The sequence below is a fragment of the Platalea leucorodia genome, assembly GCF_965183815.1.
Source record: "Platalea leucorodia genome assembly, chromosome: 24".
NCBI lineage: Eukaryota > Metazoa > Chordata > Aves > Pelecaniformes > Threskiornithidae > Platalea > Platalea leucorodia.
This window is the reverse complement of record NC_138846.1, coordinates 1,291,947-1,316,542: the sequence shown is the minus strand read 5'-3', so window position 1 is coordinate 1,316,542 and position 24,596 is coordinate 1,291,947. Positions and strand designations below refer to the sequence as shown.

At 68.1% G+C, this 24,596-nt stretch overlaps 2 protein-coding genes across 3 annotated transcripts in view; both read left to right on the top strand.

The window, feature by feature from the left end:
• The window catches only part of KIRREL1 (kirre like nephrin family adhesion molecule 1), a gene marked incomplete at its 5' end in the record, with an annotated part of 28,308 nt that extends 18,400 nt beyond the window's left edge, over positions 1-9,908 (top strand). Inside the window, 14 exons of one of the 2 annotated variants that reach the window (XM_082333354.1) lie at positions 1,319-1,468; positions 2,121-2,270; positions 3,630-3,787; positions 3,899-4,049; positions 5,131-5,236; positions 5,386-5,534; positions 5,612-5,739; positions 5,824-5,950; positions 6,104-6,204; positions 6,299-6,497; positions 6,655-6,762; positions 6,903-7,042; positions 7,146-7,223; positions 7,394-9,908. In XM_082333354.1, the coding sequence (XP_082189480.1) occupies positions 1,319-1,468; positions 2,121-2,270; positions 3,630-3,787; positions 3,899-4,049; positions 5,131-5,236; positions 5,386-5,534; positions 5,612-5,739; positions 5,824-5,950; positions 6,104-6,204; positions 6,299-6,497; positions 6,655-6,762; positions 6,903-7,042; positions 7,146-7,223; positions 7,394-7,864 (2,216 nt within the window). In that variant the 3' untranslated portion in view covers positions 7,865-9,908. Of the gene's footprint in view, positions 1-1,233; positions 1,469-2,120; positions 2,271-3,629; positions 3,788-3,898; positions 4,050-5,130; positions 5,237-5,385; positions 5,535-5,611; positions 5,740-5,823; positions 5,951-6,103; positions 6,205-6,298; positions 6,498-6,654; positions 6,763-6,902; positions 7,043-7,145; positions 7,224-7,393 lie in introns of those variants that run through there. The other variant, XM_082333353.1, reaches the window with a different exon arrangement.
• An 8,540-nt stretch (positions 9,909-18,448) lies between these two features.
• Positions 18,449-24,552, top strand: LOC309600757 (SLAM family member 8-like). The gene is made up of 7 exons (XM_082333331.1): positions 18,449-18,529; positions 21,353-21,694; positions 22,013-22,306; positions 22,410-22,529; positions 22,627-22,718; positions 23,477-23,607; positions 23,719-24,552. The coding sequence occupies exons 1-6, from the start codon at positions 18,457-18,459 to the stop codon at positions 23,597-23,599; spliced, it is 1,044 nt and encodes a 347-aa protein (XP_082189457.1). The 5' UTR covers positions 18,449-18,456; the 3' UTR covers positions 23,600-23,607; positions 23,719-24,552.
• Positions 24,553-24,596: the final 44 nt, after the last annotated feature.

The window sequence follows — 24,596 nt, the reverse complement described above, 5'->3', positions numbered from 1 at the left end:
ACAGGGATCCCTGGGTACCCCATCCCGGGGATCCTGGGGTACCCCCTCCTGGAATGCCATGTCCCAGGGATCCGGGGGTGCCTGATCCAGGGGTACCCCATCCCAAGGATCCCTGGGTACCCCATCCCGGGGATCCTGGGTGCCATGTCCCAGCAATCCCAGGGGAGCAGGTCCCTGGGATCCTGGGGTGCCCCATCCTGGGGTTTTGGGGATGCCTGGCGCTGACTCGTCCGGCGTACCTGTCGGCACAGCCTGGCACCCGGGGGTGCCGCACGTGGGCCGTGGGGTCCCTCCAGCTCATTGCCGTACCCCGCCCCATGCCAGCACCCGCGGGCAGGCGCCGGGGCGGTGGTGGGGGACCTTGGGCCAGGAGGGTGCCAAGCGCCAGCGCGTCCCGGCCCCCTTGGCGGGGACAGGGACAGGCAGCCCGGCTGCGCCTCGGCACCGCGGCGTCCTCAGGGCCGGCGGGAAAGCGGGGGCTGCCGGGAAGGGAGGCGGCAGCAGCCTGGGCCGCGGCGCGGGGATTTCGGGAGCTGTCGGGGGCTTTGTTTGCAGGATCAAAGGCAGGAGGGAGCCCGGAGCCCCCGGCTCTCTGGGGGCACAGCACAAGCTGGGGACAAAGCCAAGCGGGTTGGGGTGCCCGAGCTGTGGCTGTGCCCGGCACGGCCGTGGCAAGGCCATGGGGCACCCCGGCGAGCGGCACAGCCGTGCCGTGCTGTGCCGTGCCCAGCCGGGCCACGCAGGCGGAGGCCATGCTGGGGACTTAGCGGCTTCGTTATCTGCAGCTCGCTCATCCTCAGAAGGGATTTCTGCCTTCCCCTCTCCCGCGCCATGGCGGAAATAATTTGAATATTTTAGAAAAATGGCTTTTAAGGGAGGAAACCGCCGGGGATAGGCGGCTCCTCCGCCGAGATGCCCCTCTCCCCGCTGCCCTCCCGGGGTCCTGGTCCCCATCCCCTGCCCGGGGCCGGCAGCACACGCGTGTGTCAGGCACGCCCCACGCGTTCCCCCCGCCGCGTCCTGGTCGATACCCGCTGGCCGCGTGACCAGTGCCGTGACGGGACACCGAGATCAATCCCGGCTGCTGCGCGGGGCGGGGGCTCGGCAGAGCCCAGCTTGGGGGGTCCCACACCCCCGGCAGCCCCTCCGAAACCTCCGGGGACCGCGGGCGGCTCTGGGGGGGCCCCGGCGGGGCCGTGCTGGAGGCGGCTCCACGATGCTGGAGCCACCGGCATGACGGAGCACCGGGTGCTGCCGGCACAGCCACCGGCGTGCGGGGCACCCCGGGCCCTGGCCGATCCCCCTCCTCTCTCCCCAGTGGCACAGACGCGGTTCGTGGAGGAGCCGGAGGACCAGACGGTGGTGGCCGGCCAGAGGATCGTCCTCTCCTGCGTGGTGCTCAATTACTCCGGGATCGTGCAATGGACCAAAGACGGCCTCGCCCTGGGCATGGGGCAGGGGCTCAAAGGTACCCGCGGGGCGGCGGGCAGCTCCGGGGACGTCACCGTGCGGGGAAGGGGCTGTCACCGTGCGGGTGCTACATCTCCTGCGGTGCTGCTTCCCCCCGGCCCGTGTCCCAGCTCTGTGCAGCGTCCCCGGCTGCTGCGGGGCCAGTGCCATGTGCCCCGGCAGCAAAGCACCGGCTGGGGCCCGGTGCTGGCGCTCTGCTCCCTCCTGCGTGCACCGGGGGCCCGGCGCGCACCGAGCATCCCACGGGCACCAGGGATCCCACATGTGCCGGGGATCCCACGTGCGCCAGGGATCCCGCATGTGCCAGGGATCCCACGTGCACCAGGGATCCCGCATGTCCCAGGGATCCCATGTGCATGAGGGATCCCGCATGTCCCAGGGATCCCCCATGTCCCAGGGATCCCATGTGCGCCAGGGATCCCACGTGTGCCAGGTCCCGGCTGGCTGCCTGTGTCCCCACTGGGGCCGGCACAGGGTGCACGCTGGCAGCCCCGCGGGTCTGCCCAGGCCGTACCCAAACGGGCAGGAGCTGCTTCTCCATGACCGGGGGTTCCCTTCCGCACCAGCCTCTCCTCCCTAAAAAAGGGGCCCTGGAGAACTGGGGTGAACCCCGTCCCCTCTGCGCTGACCCCCCTCTGCTCTCCCCGCAGCCTGGCCACGCTACCGCATCGTGGGCACGGCCGATTCGGGCCAGTACAACCTAGAGATCACCGACGCCGAGCTCTCCGATGACGCTGTGTACGAGTGCCAGGCCACCGAGGCCGCGCTGCGATCCCGCCGGGCCAAGCTCACCGTGCTGAGTAAGGAGCCAGCCCCGCACCGTACCCCGCGGCCCCCACCGCGGCCCCCACCGCGGCCCCCACCGCGGCCCCCACCGCGGCCCCCGAGCCATCGCAGGCGGCGCGGCTGCTCGCAGGCGCGGGAAAGGCTGTGGCTGCCTGCGCTGCCGCCCTCCCCCTTCCCTCCCGGCAGCCTGGATGTGCCATTATCTTTAATGCCTTAATCTATATTCACGCCGTGGCTGAGTTACGGGACCTACGAGTGCAGTAACTTTGATTTCCCCGACTTTTGTGTCTTGTAAAAAAAAAAAAAAAAGCAAAGAAGATGCCGGAGCCGCAGCAGAAATGTTGCATGAATGGGGTTTCGGGGCGGATTTCTTGCTTTTCTTAATTTTTTTTTTTCCCCCTCTTTCTCGTTCTTCCCCTGGCATTGAAATTCCCATTAGAAAGACGAGAGATAAAAGGCGCGCGCAGGAGATGTGGCTGGGGTACTGAGCAGCGCGGCTCTCCCCGCGCCGCAGCCGCTGGAGCGTCTCCCCGCGCCCCCGGGCAGGGACGGTCCCCGGGGACCCCCCAGCCCGAAGGGGGGCTGTGAGCCGGTGGGAACAGCCCCGTCCCAGCGTCTTTGGGGTGGCACTGCCAAGGCTGGGGGGTACCCGGGGTCTCCTCCATCCCCTGCCGAGCTCAGCGGGGTCCCCCTGCACCCCCTGCCTGGGGCAGGGCAGGGGGTCCCCGGGCAGGGGGGTCCCCGGGCAGAGGAGGCTCCTGTGGGTATTGGGGTCCCCAGAGAGGGGAGACCTTCTCTCCCTCTGCCCATCCTACAACCGCCTCTGCCTGTCCTACAGCCGCACTCCTCCGCCAAACACCCAGTCCCCGTTTCCATCATTGCCGCCAGCTCCCCGGGGCGGCTCGCAAACAGCCGGGGCCGTTCCAGCGCATCCATCTCCGCACGCGCGGCACGAATACCCCCCCCCCAAGCCCCCTCTCCAGGCCCCTGCCTCGGGGACACCCCAGCCCAGCCTCCAGCCCCGGCTTCTGCCAGCACGGGGTTTCCTTCCCAACGCCAAACGTTTTACCTCTCTCCGAGAACCGAGCCCTAATAAATCAGTAACGGGGCTTTAGCTCCTGCTCAAAAAGGGGATTAATACCCAGGCGGTGGCGGCCCGGTTGACGCTCCGCTGTCAAATGCTGCCTGCAGTTGCAGGCAGCGGGGAGGAGGCCTGCCTCCGCTGCCCTTAATCGCCCTCCCTTTATCAGAGCAGCATCAATTTTTCAGCATCCCGTGGCCTGGAGCGGGGTCTGCCTGCGCCCAGGGCTGCGGGCAGGCGCCCCGTCCCCCCGCAGCCGGCACCCACCCAGTGTCCCCTCTCCCCTCTGCAGTCCCCCCCGAGGACCCCACCATCGACGGAGCCCCCGAGATCCTGCTGCGCGCGGGGACGCCGTACAACCTGACCTGCCGGGCACGCAGCGCCAAGCCGGCGGCCACCATCGTCTGGTACCGGGATGGGCTCCAGCAGGACGGAGCCATCACCAGCACGGTACGGGGACACACCGGGACCCCCGCGTCCATCCCCTCCGCCCCACGCCGTGCCTCGGTGTCCCCAGCGCGGTGCTGGGAGCCAACGGTGACCGTCCCCTCTCCCCGGCAGGAGGTGTTGGCCGACGGCAAGCGGGAGACAACCACCAGCCAGCTCGCCATCAACCCAAGCGACCTCGACATCGGGCGGGTGTTCTCCTGCCGCAGCACCAACGATGCCATCCCGGCGGGCAAGGAGACCTCCGTCAAGCTCAACGTTCACCGTGAGTCGGTGCCGGGGGCGGAGGGGACGATCCCTGCGTGTCGGTGGCACAGGGGGGGAGCTGGGGCAGGGAACTGGAGATGAGTTCTCGGGGTGCCTGGGCATCGTGGGGTGCCCGGGGGACCCCAGCCCCGTGCTTGGAGCCGGGTCCCTGCAGAGGGGCTGTGCCCAGGGCGGGGATTCGCCCAGTGCCACCCGGCCGGTGCCAGGCTGGAGGTGGGAGGCCAGGCTGGGACTTCGTGGTGAACACCGACCTCCAGTGGCTGCTGAGGGAAGGCTCGGCACCCACCGCCGGCACCCACGCCGGGCGGAGGCGCTGGGTGCCCAAGGCAAGCACCCACACTGGGCGGGGATACTGGGCGCCCACACTGGGAAGGGATGCTGGGTGCTCATAGTGAGCACCCGCACCGAGAAGGGATGCTGGGTGCCCCACAAGCACCCACACTGAGAAGGGATGCTGGGTGCTCATAGTGAGCACCCACAGTGAGCACCCACGCCAGGCAGGGATGTGGGGCACCCAGAGCGAGCACCCACACCGAGAAGGGATGCTGGGTGCCCACGGTGAGCACCCACGCCAGGCAGGGATGTGGGGCACCCAAAGCGAGCACCCACACCAGGCAGGGATGCTGGGTGCCCACAGCAAGCACCCACACCAAGAAGGGATGCTGGGCACCCACGGTGAACACCCACCCCAGGCAGGGATGTGGGGCACCCAAAGCGAGCACCCACACCAGGCAGGGATGCTGGGTGCCCACAGCAAGCACCCACACCAAGAAGGGATGCTGGGTGCCCACAGCAAGCACCCATGATGGGCAGGGATGCTGGGTGCCCACACTGGGAAGAGATGCAGGGCACCCAGAGCGAGCACCCACGCCAGGCAGGGATGCTGGGTGCCCACACCGAGCATCAGAGCTTTTGGGATCTCCCGCGCCGCCGGCCGTGCCCTGGGTGGCAGCGTGGGGAGGGGGCGGCGCAGGCAGCCCGGGCAGCGCCGGGCAGGGGGCTTCTCCCTTTGTCCCCTCTCCCTTTGTCACGCTGTCCCTGTGCCAGCGCCCGTGACGGCTCCGTCCGCCCTCCCGCAGATCCCCCGACCGTCACCCTGTCCATCCAGCCCCAGACGGTGCAGGAGGGCGAGAGGGTCGTGTTCACCTGCATGGCGACCGCCAACCCCGAGATCAAAGGCTACAGGTGAGGGTCCCGCGGGACCCCAGGAGGTCCCTCCCCAACCTCCTGGCTTGGCTTCGGCATCATACGGGGACGGGGTGGGGGACAAAGGGACCATGGGGGTCCCGTGCACCCCCTGAACGCGCCCACCTTGGGTGTCTGCCCCCCTGCAGGTGGGCCAAGGGGGGGGTGATCATCGAGGACGCCAAGGAGAACAAGTACGACACGCAGGTGGATTACACCTTCTTCACGGAGCCCGTCTCCTGCGAGGTGCACAACGACATCGGCAGCACCAACGTCAGCACGCTGGTGGACGTGCACTGTGAGTGGGGCAGCCCCCGGCCCCGGCCCCCCCGGGCTCCCCGGCTCTGCTCCTCACCCTCTGCCCCCCCTCTCCAGTTGCCCCTCGGATCGTGGTGGACCCCAAACCCACCATCACGGACATCGGCTCCGACGTGACGCTGACGTGTGTGTGGTCCGGCAACCCACCGCTGACCCTCACCTGGACCAAAAAGGAGTCCAACATGGTAGGGTCCGGCGGCCGCGCTGCAGGGGGGTGGGCCGGGGGTGTCCTGCCCCCGCCCTGATGCCCCCATGGCGCTTGCACCCAGGTCCTGAGCAACAGCAACCAGCTGTACCTGAAGTCCGTCACGCAAGCCGACGCGGGGCAGTACGTCTGCAAAGCCATCGTCCCCCGCATCGGCGTGGGCGAGCGCGAGGTCACCCTCTTCGTCAACGGTGAGTGCCCCCGCCCCGTGCCAGGCCCCCATCCAGGACACGGAGGGGTCGATGCGGTTGCGATGCCCGTGACGAGCGGTGCCTGCGGCGCGGCGCGGCCCCCCGCCAAACCTGGGGTTTCGGTCGAGCCCCCCCCGCCTTTGCCTCCCACAGGACCCCCCATCATCTCGAGCGAGGCCGTGCAGTACGCGGTGCGCGGGGACCGCGGCAAGGTGGAGTGTTTCATCGGCAGCACGCCGCCCCCGGACCGCATCGTGAGTGCCGCGGCGGGGGGCCGGGGGGTGCTGGGGACCACGCTGAGCTGCGGGTGCTGACGCAGCCCCCTCTCCCCTACCCCGGCGGGGCCAGGCGTGGGCCTGGAAGGAGAACATTTTGGAGGCAGGGACGCTGGAGCGGTACACGGTGGAGCGGACAAACACGGGCAGCGGGGTCCTCTCCACCCTCACCATCAACAACGTCATGGATGCCGACTTCCAGACCCGCTACAACTGCACGGCCTGGAACAGCTTCGGGCCGGGAACCGCCATCATCCAGCTGGAGGAGAAAGGTAGCGCCGGCACGGCACCGCGGCCGCCTGGCACGCCGGGGAGCCCGGCTACGTCTCGGGTCTTGCAGGCGACGGGGCTTCGGCCCTCCTGCCGCGGCCGCCTCCTGGCAGTGCCCCTGTCCCCTGTCCCCAGCTAACGTCTCCCCGTCTCCTGTAGAGGTCTTGCCCGTGGGCATCATCGCCGGTGCCACCATCGGGGCCAGCATCCTCGTCATCAGCTTCCTCGTCGCGCTCGCCTGCTTCCTCTACCGGCGCCGGAAAGGAAGTGAGTGGGGGGCACGGGGGGTCTGCAGCCACGGCAGAGGGGACCATGGGTGCTACCCGCGGCAGGGATGCCACCCACGGGGCGGGAGTGGGAGGATGCTGCCGGCGGCCGCCTCCAGCCCCGGTCCCGCGTGTCCCCAGGCCGCAAGGACGTCACCCTGCGCAAGCTGGACATCAAGGTGGAAACGGTGAACAGGGAGCCCCTGACGCTGCACGCGGACCGCGAGGAGGACACGGCCAGCGTCTCCACGGCCACCCGCGTCATGAAGGCCATCTACTCGGTAAGGGACACCCCACGCCGGGGGGCCACCCCGCAGCATCCCGCCCCGCGCCGGGATGGATGGGACCAGGGAGGAACGAGCCCCTCTCTCCCCCCTTCTGCAGTCGTTCAAGGACGACGTGGACTTGAAGCAGGACCTTCGCTGTGACACCATCGACACCCGCGAGGAGTACGAGCTCAAGGTCCGGTGACGGTGCCGGGGCGCGTGGGGGGCGTAAAAGAGGGGCAGGTCCTGGTTTTGTCCCAGGTTTTGGCTGCGGGACGCTCGGTGGAGGGGAAAGGGCTGGGACTCGTGGGTCATCTCCCCACGGAGCCCCGCCAGGCTCAGCGCATCCCCCCGCTCTCCTCGCAGGACCCCACCAACGGCTACTACAACGTCCGCGCCCACGAGGACCGCCCGTCCTCCCGCACCGTCCTCTACGCCGACTACCGCAACCCCGGCCCGGCGCGTTACGATACCCGCCCGCCCTCCCGCCTCTCCCACTCCAGCGGCTACGCTCAGCTCAACACCTACAGCCGCGGTCCGGCCTCCGACTACAACGCCGAGGCGGCGCCGGGACCCGGACCCCCTCCCGGCACGGCGGGCGGCGAGACGGCAAGCCAGCTCTCCTACGAGAACTACGGGAGTCACGCCGCTTTCCCGGCCGGCGCCGGTTATGCCACCTATCGCCTGGGGTACGGTCAGCCCCCCAGCCTGGACCGGGCACCCTACGACGCCTACGACCCCATGGGCAAGTACGCCAGCGCCACCCGCTTCTCCTACACCTCCCAGCACTCGGACTATGGGCAGCGCTTCCAGCAGCGGATGCAGACGCACGTTTAGGGCGGGCAGGGGCTGGCAGGCAGCGCCGAGGCGGAGGGTGCAGGCAGCGGGGGTCCGCAGGTACCTCACGACTGTCCCCTGATATTCAGGGGCTCATCCCGACCCTCCTGCCCCGCTTCTCCTCCGGCGGCTGGACTCCACGCGCCGTGCCGCCCCTCCGCGGGGTCTGCTGCCGGCGGGGACGTGCCCCCGAGTCTCTTCGAGCTTCCACTCATTCAGTTCTTTCTTTTCGGTACCTTCCCGGAGGAGGGAGAGGGTTGGGGGGCATCGTTCCCCCCCCCGCCGTGCCCACCCCATCCCCCAAATCCCACCCAGCCCCAGCGGGTGCGTGCGGGTCCGTGCGGCTGGCGGGGCCGGCTCTGCAGCCTCCGCTCTCCCGCCGCCCCCGATCCCCCCCTCTCCGAGCTCCGCGGGGCCGGATCCTGCCCCGATGGGTCCCCAGCGCCCCCGAGCCAGCACCCCAGGAGCGAGGGGTGCGCAGGAGCTGCCCCCAGGCCCCCCCATCCCCTCCAGACCCCTGTGCGAGGGAGCAGGGAGGTGCTGTATGTCTGTATATACGTGTCCGTACGTACATACACATATGCAATGCCCGGTTTCTGCCCCAAAAAAGCCCCGTCCCAACCCGTTCCCATTCCCTGTGCCTTGATTTCGGGGACAGCCCCGGCTCCCCCCTTCGCCATCCGTCCCCCCCGCCGACAGCCCCCGTGCCCACCCTCGGAGCCGGGGGTGCCCTGGGGGTCCCGGAGGATGGGGACCTACGGGACAGGCAGCGGTGGGTTTCCGTCCCGCTGTTGTCAGCCTGACCCCCGCGCAACACCCCGAGCAACACCCCGTCGGACCGGCCGGCTCCGTCCCACCGCCACTGCCGGCGTGGGGGGGTCCCTCTTATGAATGTATATAAAGATGTCGATAAGGGGGATAAGCACCCTCCCAGCCACCAGCAAGCGTTACCGCTCCGCAGCCCCACCCCGCCACGCTCCCGCTCCGGCCCCGAGGGTTTGGCGAATGTTTTGAGCCGTGAAAAACCAAACCAGCGGGGAGCGGGAGCTCGGCCGGTCCCCCAGCTCCAGGGACTGGGAGGCACTGGGCGGCCGGGGGTCCCGATTTCGCTGCCTGCAGCGACAGGGACCCCGATTTCGCTGCCTGCAGCGATGACGCTCGCCCAGACGCCGGCCCAGGAGCTGGGGGCCGGGGGGGGTCTTGCCGGGGTGCGATGAGTTTTGGAGGCGCAGGGTGGGTTTTGGCTGGGGAGCCCTTCCCGGTGCCGTCGCTGCCGGAAGGCGTCCCTGCGCTCCCCCGGGATTAGGTAGGGAATACCGCCCCGCGGGGGTCTGCCCCAGGGAAGGGGGACACGCTTTGGGGTCCCCGTCCCGCCGAGCGACAGAGCCGGCCCCGGCGCCTGCAGGTACGAATTCCCGGGGCTGCCGGGAGGGTTTGGGAAGGGGCTGGCAGAGCCTTGCTGCCGACGCAGCCCCAGCGGCACGGCCGGGGGGGTCCCCGTCCCCCTCCTTTCCCCCTCAACCCCCCCCCAAAGGTACTGTCAGGACGGGCCAAACCCTGGAAGGTGCTGAGCCCGCGCCCAGCCTGAGCCTCCGACTGCAGGACTGCGTGCCATTTCTTGCAATGGTGCCTGATTTAACCCCCCCCCGCACCATCCTCCTCCTCGCCCCGCGTCCCCCCCGCTGGGGACAGCCCCGTTTTGGGGGGGGGTCTCCCACCCCAGGTGCTGCACCCCCACACCGATAGCAATAGCCCCGGCGGCAGCGCGGGACGGGCGGCCCGCCCCAGCCACCCCCGGGTGCCGGGAATCGAAGCCGAAGCTTTAAATTAAAAATTTCCCCCCCCCCCCCGTCCCGGGGTGGGAAGGGGCCCCCCGAGGGCACGGCCGAGCCCCCCGGCAGCGGGCGAGCGGCTCCCTCCCTTAGCGCAGGCTGGTTTAGACCCCTAGAGACACGTATCTGTGACCCCCGCCCCGCCCCACCTCCCATTTTTTATGTTTCATTTTCCTTTTTTTTTTTTTTTTTAAATATTATGTACTATATTTTTAGTCTTAAACACGATATATTATATATATTTAATTTTTTTATATATATATATAAATATAAATGTTAAAAAAGGGGCTGCGGGTCGTCTTTGTTCCGCGGGGAGCATCGCGGGCGCGAGTGAACCCCCCACGGGGGACCCGGCGGTGGCACGGCCAGCGGGGTTGGGGACACGGCTGCCACCGCCACCCCGGGGGGGGGGACAAACCCCGCGCCCCAGCGCCCAACGCTTCAGCCGCGGGTGAGCTCCGCGCCGGCTCCCGACCCCAGCGGGGCCACGGGGGCTCCACCGGCCCCGCGGACCCCAACCACGCCGCCGAGGGGGCGGCGGGACGCGCGCCGGGCCCCCATTTCACCAAGGCTTTTAGCCAGAGCCGCTGCCGGGAGGAGCAGGGGAGGTTTGCCAGCCCCTCCGCACCCAGCCTGGCTTTATTTTTAACATATATATATATATATTTTATTTTTTTTTCCCCAGAAAACCCTGCAAACAGGCTCGCTTAACGATTTTGTTTCCCTACCAATGCAGCCTCTTACTCGGTGCGTTTCCACGCCTGGTTTATTATGCATGAACCAAGCGATTTGCCTACCGCTGCCGGGGACCCATCTTTAAAACAAAAAAGGTGCTTTGTCATTCCTAATGGCTTTTGCTGGAGCGGGCGGATGGAAGCAGGGACAGACGGCTGGATGGACACGGAGGAAGGCAGAGACATTAAGTTTCTTCTCCGTCCGTAACCCCTCTAACTCGAACGGCGCCGTGCGAACGAACCAAGCCCGGCGGCTTCAAAGAGCTCCGAAATCCAAGCCCCGGAGGTGTCTCCACCTCGCCGAAGAGGCGGCCTCCTTTCCCCGGGAAACACATCTCCCCTCCTCGCCATCCGGCTAATTTATTCCCGAGATGTATTCTAATTTATTCCCCAGGACGGCGGGAGGCTCACCGCCTCCTCGCAGCAGCACAGAAATCTCTTCCAACCCACCCTCAGGTCCCAGGATTTTCTCCCAAATCCACCGGGCGGGCAGAGAAACGCGGCCCCGCAGCCCGGGGCTCGTTCGCCTGGGGTAGGGACAGCCGCCATTTCACCCCAGTCACCCCGATGGCTGCGGCAGGTTAAAAAAAAAATAAATTAAAGAAAGATTCCCTCAAGAAAACCGTGATTTGTCTCCCGGAGCCCAGCGCCCGATAGTAACGCGCTGTAACCAAACAGAGATATGATTCCCGTCCCTTCCCTCACCGCCGGCTGTCGTGCTGGAATTTAATCTTTCAGCCCTCTGTTACCCAGGCTGGTGATAAAACATAATTTGATTTCGTTCCTAATAAATCACGAGCTCTTGGAGAGAAAAAAAAAAGACGGCGGGAGGGCCGATGTTCCCTGAATTTGTCTGCGCGGAAGGATGGAAAAGCGGGAGCGAACGCCAGCACCCCAGCTCAGCGCTTGGCACCAGCAGATGGAGGAAGGAGCGAAGCAAAGGAGAGGGGACAGGCAGGGGACAGGCAGGGGACAGGCAGGGGCTGCCCGCAGTTGCCCCACCTGCCCGGGGCTCTCGCGGGGCCAGGTCCGCCCTGCTCAGCACCGGGAGCTAAACCACAAGGGAAGCGACGGCGGGACAGCGGCTGCCACTCCGGCCCTGCAGGGCCTGTCCTGGGGAACGAGGGGGCGAGACCCCCCTCAACACCAGGCCCCGGCCCTCACAGGCCGCAGGAGCAGGCCTCGGCCCTCACAGGCTTCGGCCCTCACAGGCCGCGGCCCTGCCCCTTCAGGACAACCGCCCTGGCTCGCCCGGGCTGCCCCGGGACCTTTAGCCCCGGGACCTTCAGCCCCGGGACCTTTAGCCCCGGGCCCGGCCGCGCCCCCTCCGCCCCGTCCCCCGGCCCGGGCGGGCACTGAGGGCCACGCCCCGCAGCGGGGCTATTTATAGCCCGGGAAATCCCGCGAGACTTGGGTGCCGCCGCCGCCAGGTGAGAACGAGGCGGGGGGCGGGGTTTGCCTGCCGCTGCCTGCGTCATCACTCGGCGCCCGGCGGCGGCGGTGGTCGGGGCCTGGAAGCGGCGGCGGCGGGGGGTCCCGGGGGTCTGGGGCCGGGGCCGGGGCCGGGGCCGGGGGTGGAGGGGACCTTGGTGGGGCCTGAAGGCAGCGGGCGGTGGGGGCCTGAGGGGGGCCCGGGGCTGGGGGCCTCTGGGAGGCTGTGGGGCCCGGGCCTTGGTGCTCTGGGGGGCCCAGCCAGGGCTGGGGGCGCTGGAGCCCGGGCCCTGGGGCTCTGGGGGGCCCAGGCAGGGCCCAAGCAGGGCTGGGGAGCTCTGGGCCCAGAGCTGGAGGGCTCTGGGAGACTCTGAGGTCCGCGCCCCGGGGCTCTGGGGGGCCCAGGCAGGGCTGGGGGGCTCTGGGCCCGGGGCTCTGGGGGGCCCAGGCAGGGCTGAGGGGCTCTGGGCCCGGGGCTCTGGGGGGCCCAGGCAGGGCTGAGGGGCTCTGGGCGCAGGCCCCGCGACTCTGGGGGGCCCAGGCAGGGCTGAGGGGCTCTGGGCGCAGGCCTCGGGGCTCTGGGGGGACCCAGGCAGGGCTGGGGGGCTCTGGGCGCAGGCCCCGCGACTCTAGGGGGCCCAGGCAGGGCTGGGGGGGGCTCTGGGAGGGCCCAGGCAGGGCTGGGGGGTCCAGGTAGGGCTGGGGGCGCTGGGACCCGGGCCTCGGGGCTCTGGGGGGGCCCAGGTAGGGCGGGGGGGCTCTGGGAAGGCCCAGGCAGGGCTGGGGGGCAATAGGGCCTGGGCTCTGGGGGGCCCAGGTAGGGCTGGGGGCGCTGGGACCCGGGCCTCGGGGCGCTGGGGCTGGGGCTGGGGCCTGAGCCTCAGGGCCATGGGAGGACCCAAGGCTGGGGGGCACTGGGGACTTTGGGGGGTCTGCTACCCCCATAGCCCTGTTCTGCTCCCTGGCTGGGGGGGCAGCAGCCAGAGCTGGCTGAGGTGGGCAGGGTCCCCCCTCCATCTGCACCCCTGCAGGCCTCTGGCCCCGGCTGAACCCCGACACCCCGGTCCCCGAGCAGCGCGGGGTCCCCTCCCAGAGCGGTGCCGCTCAGCCCTGCCGAGAGCAGCCCGGAGGGCACGGCCAAGCCCGAGAGCCGCCCGCAGCAGCCAGGCCCGTGCCCGAGAGCGATGGGAGCAGAGGCAGGAAGGGACGGGGTGGGGTTTGACGCGTGCTTGGGGCTTTCCTGGGGAAGGAGCTACACGTAAAGTGCTAAATAGTGTTACTGCTGGCCCGGTCCCGGGAGGGAGCGCTCCGTAAGAGTGCAGCTCTCTCCCTAACCGTCGGTGATAAATAATAAAACACTGCATTTCTCTTCTCCCTGCGTTCTCAGCCTCCTCCGGCAGCCGTTTCTGGAGCAGTGGCCTATTTCACAACAGGCGCTTTCGCAGCGGGGACACTTGCTGCGTGCGGGAGTTACTCACAGCAGCCCTTGCTGCTTTACCGTGTCGCTGCTCTTTTTTCTGAGGAGGAAAAGGGTCTTCGCTATCGTGACTTTGGCTGCCTCTGCGCCTCGTGGAGGGTCAAAATCGGGACCCAGCCCCGACGCTGGCGGGTTGAGCCCTGGCCGTGGCTGCGGGGGGCACGGGCACCCCCGGTTTGTGCTACCTGCTGAGCCCCTCCTGCTTTGAAACGGTTGGGTTGTGGTCAGTGGAGGGGGAGGGGAGCTGGCATCGGCTTGCCGGGGGCTCGGTGCCCCCCAGCGCCGTGCTGGCCCTGGGTTCCTCCTCCTCGTGCTTCGGGGCGCGAGGTGGCAGCGAGTCCTGGGCGTGCGGGGTGAGATCCCGGCCCCGCGCTGGGGCAGGGGGGTAACGGGGCGGCTGCGGCGGGGGCACCCCACAGAACGGGGGCTGAAGGCCAGGCCCCGGGCTGGTGCGGCCCCACGGGACCTGCAGGGTCCCTACAAAATAACGTTTTGGGGTGACAAGTGGCTGTGACTGTCACCGGGTCCTTTCCTGAGGCCACACTTCCCTCTGCTGGAAGGCCACACGGGCGCATCCTTCTCCATCCAGGAGATCTCATTTACTGGGAGCAGTGGGGAAACCCCCGAACCCCTCCGTCCTCGGGTTGTCCCCTGCAGGGAGGGAAACAGCCGTGCGCCGGGTGAGGAAAAGGTGCGGCGCTGCCTCGGCCGCGACGCTTTCGCACCCGTTTTGGGAGCCGACGGGAGAGGCGCAGCCTGGCCCCTGCCAGCTGAGCCTGGGGCGCGGGGAGTCTGGCAGCTGCCGGCACCGCTGCCCGGGGGCCAGCGTCTGCGAGATGATGGCGAGCGGCCTGAAAGTGGCTTGAAAGACGGGAGAGGCTGGGGGACGGTGGGCAAGGAGGGCTGGATCCGTCCCTGAGGCGTCCCCGCAGGAGACGATGCCGCTCACGGGGCTGAGCCGAGCCCGCGCTCCGAGCAGACTTTGTCACCGCCGCTGTGACAGCGATGGGGACAAAGAGAAGTGGGTTCTGACACCCAGGACCCCCCTCGCTCACCCCGAGGCCTGGCTGAGGGGGGGTGATGCCGGCCGGCACCCCCAGAGCCACGGGGGTCCCCCGGTTCTGCTGCAGGGCCGTCGCTTCTCAGCCCAAATCGCCGCTCCCTCCTTCCCCGTCTGGCAGGGGCCGTGCCTGGGGGGCACGGCGGCGGCGAGGGGGGCACGGCGGGTGACAACGCAGCGTCCCCTCCTTGTCGCTGACCCTGCTAACGCGGGGACGGCAGCGCAGGTCGCGAGGCAGGAGGTGAAGGCCGGGCTCGCCGAGCTGCGGGCTGGCGGAGATGGGCAAGGTGTGAAATCTTGGCGGCGGCGCTGTCTGTAGAGGCCGGGGTGTGAATGCGGAACCGCCCGGCTTTGCACTTTCATTTGCCGCTGTGCGAGAAGGCAGCGAGGGTCGAGGATGGGCGGGCGCCGCGTCTGCCTTTTCGGGGTCGCCTCGCTGGCTGCGGCCGTCAGCTTTGCAGGTGGGTGAAGGGCGAGAGCGCAGGGGGCTGCGAGGTGGCCGGGGACAGGGGGCTGGGGTCAGCTGCAGCGTCCCACCGCCTGCCAGCCTGCAGCCTGCTCCTCCCGCCCCAGCAGCCAGGACCCCACTGCGGGTGCTTTCGGGGTCCCCCATCGCCCTGTGCCTGCAGCCCTGGGGGTGAGGGACGGGGCAACGGGCTCCTGGGACCAACCTTAACTTCTCTTCTGCACCCTGTTTTTCTGATGCTCGATTACCCCAAGCCTGGGCGCAGCCCCTGCAGGTGAACGGCGTCCTCGGGGGGTCCGTGCTGCTCTCCCCGGCTCTGCCCCCCAACAGGATGGTGATGGAGATTGAGTGGAGCTTTTCAGCCAGCGCTGGCACCGCGATTCGACTGGCAGAGTTCAGCCGCGGTGGCTTCGAGCGCCCAGACCCCGAGGACCGGTTCAAGGACCGGCTGGAGATGTTCAACGAGACGGCGCTGAAGATCAGGGCCCTGGAGCGGGGCGACAGCGGGGTCTACGGGGCTCGGATTAAGCTGCAGCCGGCGCTGGTGGAGGATCAGTCCTTCAGCCTCTCCGTCTCCGGTGGGTTGCAAAGCGGGGATGGAGGTTACAGAAATTCTTTTGTTTCGGCACAAAACGCCAGCACGCGCGGCCCCTCTGCTAGTGCAGTTGGGATGTTTCCAGCCCTGGGAACGGAGTCACCCCCGTGGCCCCCTCCGTCCGTGGGTGCAAAGTGCCGATTTATGGTCACGTTGAGCTGAGCTCTCAGCAAATGATGTGGTTTTCCTGGCTGCGAAAAAGCGCGGTCCCTGCCCCCCCGCCCGCCCGGGGCTCGGCGCCGCCCGGCATTGGCCGCACACCGGGGTGCTGGCTGCACGCCGGGGCCCCGCTCTCCCCCCACGCGGCATGCAGGCGCTGGCTGCTCCTCGCCCACCAAACGGCAGCTGCCGAGCCGAGGCCGGTGAGCACGTAGGCAGCTCCGGCTCAGACTTCCCCACGCTGTTTCCCAGCCTCCTGGCTCCGGCACGCTGTGGCCGTGCAGAGCTTGAGCTAATCGGCTCTGGCAGCCGGCTGCGGCACGGGGCGTGCGGCTGGTCCCCGCGGCCATGGTGCTTACTGGGCCACATCCTGGCTGCTCCCAACCTTTCGGTCGCCCGCCAGCCCCCCAAGACGGGAGGGCAGCGGGAGGATGCGGTTTTGCCGGTGTGTGTAATCTCCTCCCGTTGCAGAGCCGCTGCCGGACCCCGAAATCCAGAGCTGGCTGCTTTCGAAGCGCCCCGCGTGGTGCCACCTCATGCTGCAGTGCCATTTACCCAACGGGACCGGAGGCGCCGTCGCCTGGATGAAGACCTGGGGGGAACCAGAGGGTGTCAGGGTGCATCCCCTCTGCAGCGGGGTGCTCCGCGTTGGGGTGCAGCCCGGCTCGCCCAACAGCACCCTCACCTGCAGGGCCTGGCGTGCCCTGGAGGAGAGGAGCCGGTCCGTAGACCTGGCCAGCGTGTGCTGGAGCGGAGGTGAGGGCGGCATGGAGGGATCAGAGGGGAGGGGAAGGGTCTCGGGGGGGGGGGGTCCCCTGGTATCTCCAGCTCCCTCCTGCCCCGCAAAGGGCTGTGCTGGCAGCTGGGCATCCCCTCACTGCGGTGCTTTCCCCACGGCAGGGGATGGCGTCAGGCCCGGCTGCTGGTCCGCAGTGGCTGCAGCGGTGCTCCTGGCAGCCTACGCCACCGCGCTGGTGTTTCCCAAAGTCCTTCCGCGGCACCGTCCCTGATGGAGGGGGACGCGGTGACGGCTCAGACCTCCGTGCCCGCCTTCGCCGACGGTCCCTGCTTCGCATTGGCGCTGCCTGGCTGCCCCTTTGGGCCGGCTCCCCGTGCCGCGGGGACGTCCATCCCTTGCTGCCATGTGCCAAGAACCGCAGCCCGTTCCCACGGCCGTTCCCAGCTGCCGGGAGCGGCTCTGGCAGCAGCATGTGCCAGCGGGAATGACGACCTTGGGACTGATCCTGTGTCCTTCTCCTGGGTCCCACGGACGCCCCGACATCCCCACAGAGGACCGAGCCGGCAGCATTTCCCGGTGCAATGGTGGGGGAGTGACGGACCCAGCGGCTCCGCTTGGAGTTTCCTAAGGTCCTGAGCCAGCGCCCGACGGCCAGACGAGCCCTGGCAAGATGCTGCCCGTCTCCCCATCACACAGGGACCGTGGGGGATGTCCAGCACAGCGATGCTTCACCTCGCCGGGGACGTCCCAGCCTGCGAAACCCCTCGGCGCCGGCTCGCAGGCAGGAGGATTTGGCAGGAGGAAGCCCTGGCCTTGCAGAAGAGCCGGCGGCGTCCCCGGCGAGCGCCCACCATGGAGCCCCATCTCCAGAGGGATGGCCTTCGTGCTATCCAGCCGCGTTGTTCTCCTTTTCCTCGGCTCTCGGAGGGCCAGCCGGTTTTCCCCATTAGCTGGAAATTTCAACTCAGCGACTTTCATTTCCCCTCTGCCCTCGAGAGATGCGGGAGGAACCGGCAGCGTGGGCAGCGTGTCCAGGCCCCGCTCGGCTGCCTGCTTCCCTCGGGGGGACCCCGACGGGCAGTTTTGGGGCATTCACTGGCCGCAAACAGCCCGTGCGCCTCCCCGCGCCGGCCTTGCTTTCCCCGGCGCTTTGAGGATCCCCATTTGAAGGTGCCCCAGGAGAAGGGCTGGAGTTGAGAGTCCCCTGGGTGCAGGGTACTGATTCCGCTCGTAGGCGGGGAGCGAACGCCGTCCCCGCCGCTCTGTCCTGCTGCAGGGAGAGCAGCCCTGCTGCGGAGGCTGCTTCCCCCTCCCTGTTTTCCACTTCGAGTTGCTGGAGGTTTTAAATAAAAAATAAGCTTTCTGTGCCGCTCAGGGAAAGCGCTTCCTTCCAGCCACAGCCCCCGCAGCAACTCCCAGCTTGTAACTGGTGGCTGGGAGGGCTCGGGGGGGCTTCTCTGCAGACCCCAAAGTGGGGAGAGGTGCGTGAGGGACCAGGAGAGCCCATGGCGGGGGTTGGCAGGTCCACGGCTGCCCCGGCATCACCGCCGGACCCTGCCAGGGCATCTGTTCCCCAGGTGCATCTCCTGTGAGTCAGCCAAGAGCTCGCATCCCTTGGGGCCGTCCCCTCCCGGGCTGTTTTCTGCACCCAAGGGTGCTCAGGCACCCCTGTACCCCCCCGGGAGCGGAGCTGGGGGTGCTCCCACCACCCAGCTCCAGGATGCTCCCGCTGCCTCTTAATATTGAGAAGCCCAATTTCAACGAGCCCTGGGTCATTCCCAGGGGCCAGCGGGAGCCCTGGCAGGGCTGTGCCGGGCATCGCCGGCGTTAATCCGGGCACTGAAGCGGGCTGACGAGCGATGCCGCAGGGTCGGGGGTCACCGGCAGCCCCCGCCATCCTCGCTTCCCATCCTCAGCGACGCGGGTCCTGCCTGCTTCCCCCAGCCACCTAATCATTTCTGGCGAGCTAATTAATAAGCTGGCTGTGCCCTGCGATGCACGGCTTCCTACGGGTTGCAGCGAGAGGCGGCTTTGCTCCTCCCCGTCTCTCCTGCCGCTGACTCTGCCCACTGAGCCGCACGAAGAGCCGAGGAGGAGAAATGGAGGGGGAATTGGCCAGGAGCAAAGCCTGGCTGCCCTCGCTGCTCCTGGCGTTGCTCGGCCTCGGGCCAGGTGAGTGCGCGGGCGGCCGCCACCGAGCCCTCGTCCGGCGGGGACCTCGTGGCAGGGGGCTGGCGGCGGGGTGGGCGGTGGGCAGGGATGCTGACCCCATCCTGCCTTCTCCCTGCCTGCTGATTGCAACCCACCCCGACGCTTCCCCTCCGTCCCTCCGCGCTCCCGGCCGGGCGCGAGAGAGTTTCTGGAACGCCGGCTCAGCGGTCCAGCCTTAACGTGAGGTTTCGTAACGAGGTGGCGGCCGAGCGGCCACGGACCCCCCGGCTCCATCCCCCCACGGGGGTCCCCTCGCCCCTAACGTGGCTTCTGCCGGGCGCCGCTGTCGCCCCACGGAGCCCTTTAACCCCCCGGGGCTGTGCCAGATCCGGCTGCGAAGCGGCTCCTTACGTAAAGCAGGAGCAAGGAATCCCCTTAATTCCCAGCGTGCTAATCCACACATTTAATAATTCCCATAAAACCTCCAATTCCTACAGAAAGCATCTAATAGTACGGGCAGATTAGCGGGGAGGGGGTTTATCTTCCTAACGGTTAATTGGCTTCACGGGCAGGACAGGCTGTCGCCCGCCATCGGGCAGGAGAGCTGGGGCACAGGCTGCCAGCCCTGCCACGCTGATGACAAATATCTGACCCAGCTAGACGGAAAATAAGCTGTTAACGATGCTTTGGAGTTTTCCACCTGCTTTCTTTGATCAGAATTATTTGATATCAGAGTGGGGGGGGGCGGTGATGAGAAAGAGCAAAACCTGGGCTCGTGGCGGCTGAAGTCAGCCCTGTAGCTCTGGTTTTTTAGGCTCTGATTGAGACCGGAGTTGGACTCAGCCGGGTGCCGAATGCATCGCGATGCATCGAGCACCAACCTGTTTATCCCCCTCCTTCGCCCGCCGGATCCTGCCACGGGCTCAGGGCTGCGGAGCCTCGGTTTCCCCAAATCCCGGGGTAAACAGGATGAGCCGGGAGGATGCCGGGGAGGCGAGGCGGCGGCTGTGCTTGCCGGAGGCCTGGCACCGGCCGGCTTTTCCCAGCCGTCATTTCCTCCAGCCGCTCGTACAATAGCGCGGGGGCGGCCGGTGGGGACCCCCCCGGAGAGCCGGGGCCAGCGGATGTGCTGCAGGAAGGTGCCCGTGTCGCTGCCCCTGCTGCTGCCTGCACCGCTGCCTGCACCGCTGCCTCTTCTGCTGCCTGCGCGGCGCCCTGGGTGAGCAGCCCCTGGTTTAACCGCGGCGAGCAGCGCCGCTGGGGAGGCACGGCCGACAGACAGCCGGACAGATGGACAGGGGCACACGTGCACCTGCAACCTTCGCGGGGCTGCGGCGAGGGCTGGGAGCAGAGCATCTGCCCGAGCTCCCCTGCGGGGCCCCCCCAGCTCCTTCCTGCCGCTCGGGGTGGTGGCTGTCCCCTCCTGTCCCCCCCCGGACCCCAAACCCGGCTCCTCGGGACCCCCAGCTTCCCCCTCGCCGCCCCACCGATCTCCCCACGTCCCCGCGCTCCCGTGCAGGGGCTCAGCATCCTCCCTCCGGCCTCGGCAAGAGCCACGCGGCGACGGTGCCCACGGCCGGGGCAGCTTCACGGGGCCCCGAAAACTTCGCGGTCACTCGGGAAAGCGTCAGAAATTCGGTCGAGTTTGAGATTCGGCTGGAAGAAAAGGAATCAAGCTTGGGATAAGCAGGATCAGAGCAACAAAAGCTCCAGCGAGGCGGAGCACTTCTTCTAAAGCAAAGCAAAGAGGCGGCTTGTAATTTGGGGCTGCTGGAGGGTTTTATACAAAGTAAACACTCGGATGTCTGTTTAATCTGCTTTTATATACAGGCGCATCTGCTGGCGGGGGGGAGAGGAGGGGAGGCGGCGGGGGGTGCACCGAGGCGATGCAGGACCCGTCACCCCGGCCACGGCGGGGTCCCAGCCCAGCCGGGATGGGGGCAAAGCCGCTGGCCCCCACCTCGCCGTCCCAAGGGCCGGGCATCCCGGTCCCCGGCTGGGCCAAGGCCGGGGAGAAGGGGAGGCTGTTATCCCACCGGCAGCGGGGCGTGGGGGGCCGCGGGGGCCGGGGCCGGCAGAGGAGACAGCTTGGAGGTAGGCGGGAGCTGCCAGGAGCGAGGGAGGTGGTGCTGAGCAGCTCCTGGCGTGATTTTGCAGAGAGCTGTCGATGCTGCCAACAAAAAAAAAAAAAAAAAAAAAAAACTCCATGGTGGAGGCTCGGATGGAGGGGCTGAAACCTGCCCCTGGGGCTGGGGGAGCAAACTCCATCCCTGCGGGAATCGCCCTGCGGCGCGGGCTCCATCCCTCCTGGTCCAGCATCCCCACGGCGCAGGGACCCCCGCAGCCGTCCCCGCTCTCCCCCGGCGCCTTAACCCTTGTCGATCTTTCGTAGGCATCTTGGCCGAGGCGCGTTTTAAGGCGGACAATGAGGTTTTGCAGATGCTGGCTGGGAACTCCTCCCAGGCTCTGTTGGAGCGTTGTTCTGGTGAGAGCCCGGCCGCAGCCCCGGGGCCGGCAGCGTTCAGATGGGGCACCCGCATCTGAACCAGTAGATGCTTTATTCTTTTTGGCAACCAGTCTCCCAGCCCGGCATCCTTCCCTCCCTGCCGGAGCAGGAGATGGCTCCGTCGGGATACGGGGTCTTTTTGGGGGGGACATCCCCGTCCCCAGCCTGGAGAGGGACCGGCCGGCAGAGAGAAGACCAGGCGGCTGCGTCAGGGCAGGGAGATGATGCTGCTCCCCCCCGAAAAGGGGCCCATCCCCAAGGGTCCTTCTGTCCCCGTCTTGTCCCCGCTGTCCCCGTCTTGTCCCCGCACGCCCGGTGACTTTCTGCCTTGTCCGCAGAGCTCCTCTTCGGCCAAGCCCGGGCGCAGCCCCGGCAGGTGAACGGCGTCCTGGGGGGGTCCGTGCTGCTCTCCCCGGCTCTGCCCCCCAACAAGACGGTGAAGGAGATAGAATGGAGCTTTTCAGCCGGCGCCGGTGCCACCATTCAAGTGGCAGAGTTCAGCCGCGGTGGCTTCGAGCGCCCAGACCCCAAGGACCGGTTCAAGGACCGGCTGGAGATGTTCAACGAGACGGCGCTGAAGATCAGGGCCCTGGAGCGGGGCGACAGCGGGGTCTACGGGGCTCGGATTAAGCTGCAGCCGGCGCTGGTGGAGGATCAGTCCTTCAGCCTCTCCGTCTACGGTGAGCGGCTGCACGCTGGGGTTTGGCAGAGGCGCTGGGAGCAAAAACAGAAAGCCCTGAGTGCGAGCGCTAACCCTGTTACAGGTGGGGAAACTGAGGCACGGAGCAATGATGGGGTTTACCAGGGTCAGGTTAGACCCCAGCCTTTGCAGCCCAGTGCTTGCAGCCCCTCAATCTCTGCAAAAGGCCAAATCCTGTCGCCCCAGGGGTCCCCGAGGTGGCCCCGTGCCCCGCTGGGGACAAGCGTGAGGGTGGGGATGAGCAGGGTGGAGAAATCCCTGCCGTCCCGCGCTGATCCGTCCCCCCCATGGGATGCAGAGTCGGTGCCGAGCCCCCGGACCCGCAGCCAGCTCCTGGCCAGCACCGTGGAGTGGTGCAACCTGACGCTGCAGTGCCAGGGTGCCGGCAAAGGCGCCGTCAACGTCACCTGGAAGAAGGACAACGTCATCCGGGACCTGACCTCCGACCGTCACCAGCTCTCCCCGGACGGGACCACCCTACGGCTGGCCCTGCCACCCACCGCCGCCAACGTCACCTACGCCTGCACCGTCAGCAACCCCGCCGACCAGAAAGTCGTCCTCTTCGACCTGCAAGCCATCTGCCAAAGCGGAGGTGGGACCCCTCGCCCCGAGGACGCTCGGGGGTCCGACACGGGGTGGGCTCAGCCCTTGGTGGGGGGGTTGGCACCGCTCAGTCCCCCTCTCTGCCCTCCCAGGGGGACAGACGTCCTTCTCGAAGTCGGGGTACATCGTCCTGACCCTCATCCTGCTGGTGGTGAGCTTGGGGGGAGTCTTCTGGTGCTGGCGGATGAATAGCGAGAAGGCGGCAGACCCAGGCAAGCGAAGCCCCCCCAAGAGCCGGCACGGTTTTGGGGGGGCTCAGGGAGTTGGGGGGTGTTTCCCGGCCCCCCCTGATTTCCCGCTCTCCTGCAGCTGCCACCCCCACAGTGCCCACCGAGGAGAGCCCCTCCGACCCCCAGTACGCCGAGATCGTGCGCCGGAGCCCCCCGGAAGGTAATGACCAGGTGAGGCCCCCGGGGGGGCTGGGGGCTGCCGCCCGGGGCGGGCTGTGCCGGGGGTCCCAGCCACACTGGGGGTCCTCAGCCATACCAGGGGTCCCGGCCACACTGGGGGTGACCCCAGCCGTGTCAGGGGCCTGGACACACAGGGGTCCCGGCCACAGCAAGGTCATGGCCACACCGGGGTCCTGGCCATGCCGGAGTCCCAACAGCGCCGGGAGCCTCAGCCGTGCCGGGGGTCCCGGCAGCACTGGGGGTCCCAGCCACATTGGGGATCCTGGCCAAACTGGGAGTCCTGGCCATGTCAGGGTCACAGCCACACTGGGGGTCCTGGCCACGCCAGGGGGTCCTGGCCAAACTGGGGGTCCCAGCCCCACCAGGGTCATGACAACACTGGGGGTCCCAGCCACGCTGGGGTCCCAGGCACACTGGGGGTCCCAGCCAAACCAGGGGTCCTGGCCACACCAGGGGTCCCAGCCACACTGAAGTCACAGCAACCCTGGGCGTCCTGGTCACGCTGGGGGTCATGGCCACGCCGCGGGTCCCAGCCACACCGGGGGTCCCAGGAACCCCAGGGGTCCCAGCCACACTGGGGTCCTGGCCACATGAGGGTCCCGGCCACAGCAGGGTCCCAGCCCCACAGGACACCCATGGGCGCAGGCTGGGCTCCGTGCCGGGGCAGAGCATCCCGCAGGGGCTCCCCGGGGCTGGGGAGGGGAGCGGGGCCAGTGGGTCCCTCACCGGTCCCCCAATTTCTGCTGCAGGGCCTCGGTCACCCCGAAAATAACCAGGAGCAGAGCCAGAGCCCGCCGCAGAAAGCACCGGTCACCACCATCTATGAGCAGATCCACCGGGTGCCAGAGGACACGGCCGAGGAGGTGACATAGGTCCTCAGGTGCGGGGGGGCTGCCCCCAAAAGGGGACCAGTGCCGGCGGGGTCCCTATGGGCCCCCCCAGCCTCCACCGCCGCACGCGGCGGAGGCTGAAGGGCTCCTCTCTCCCGCAGGCACCCGCAGAGCCGGAGCATCGGGATTTCCCGGAAGGGCTGTAAAGTGCGTTTTGTGCCAAATCCGAACCCTCCAGCCCCCGTTTCGGCTCCGGGGATGGGAGGCACCATCTCGGGGCGATAGCCGGACGGACGCTTTCCCCCTCAACCTCCAGTTTCTCTCCAAGCTCCTTGTCTGACGCCCTCCGAGACTGTTTGGGGAGCGGGATCCCGGACCGAGGCAGAGACAAGCGGCGGCGGCGGCAAAGTTGGGGAACCCTCCGCGGTCCCCAGATGCCCCGGGATGCTCCGGGATGCTCCGGGATGGGGGGGACCCCAGGGTTCACATCCCACGTGCCGCCGCTGCTGGGTTTGGCTGGGGCTGGGTGCATTAGGGAGGGCAGCGGCACATCCCGATGCCGGCTGGGCCATGCCGCTTCGGCACGGCACCGCGGGTCCAGGATGAGACCCCCGGGGCAGATTGACCCCCGCCAGCCCCCCCCAGGCCTCCCCAGCCCCCAGCTTCCCCCAGGGCCTTGCAGGGACCCTCCGTGGGGAGATGCCCACGCGGGGCGGACCTGCCCACCCGCTTCGCTGCTGCCACAGAGGCACGGAGCGGGGGGACACCGGGGCGTCCCCCCAGCCCCGTCCCATGCGGCTCCACCGGAGCGGACCCAGGTGGCATCTCCGGGGCCACGGAGGGATGCAGAAGGGACCGTCGCCTGTGCAGATCCACCGCGAAGCACCCCGCTTCCCCCCCCCGCCATAGCTGTTGCCCGTGTAGCCCGTGCACCGTCGCGACGGAGGGGGTGTCTCACTGCCTGTGTGTCCAGCACCTACTGCCACGGGGCCCCTCGCTCAGCCGGACCTCCCGCCGTTGTAAAAACAGCAAATAAATG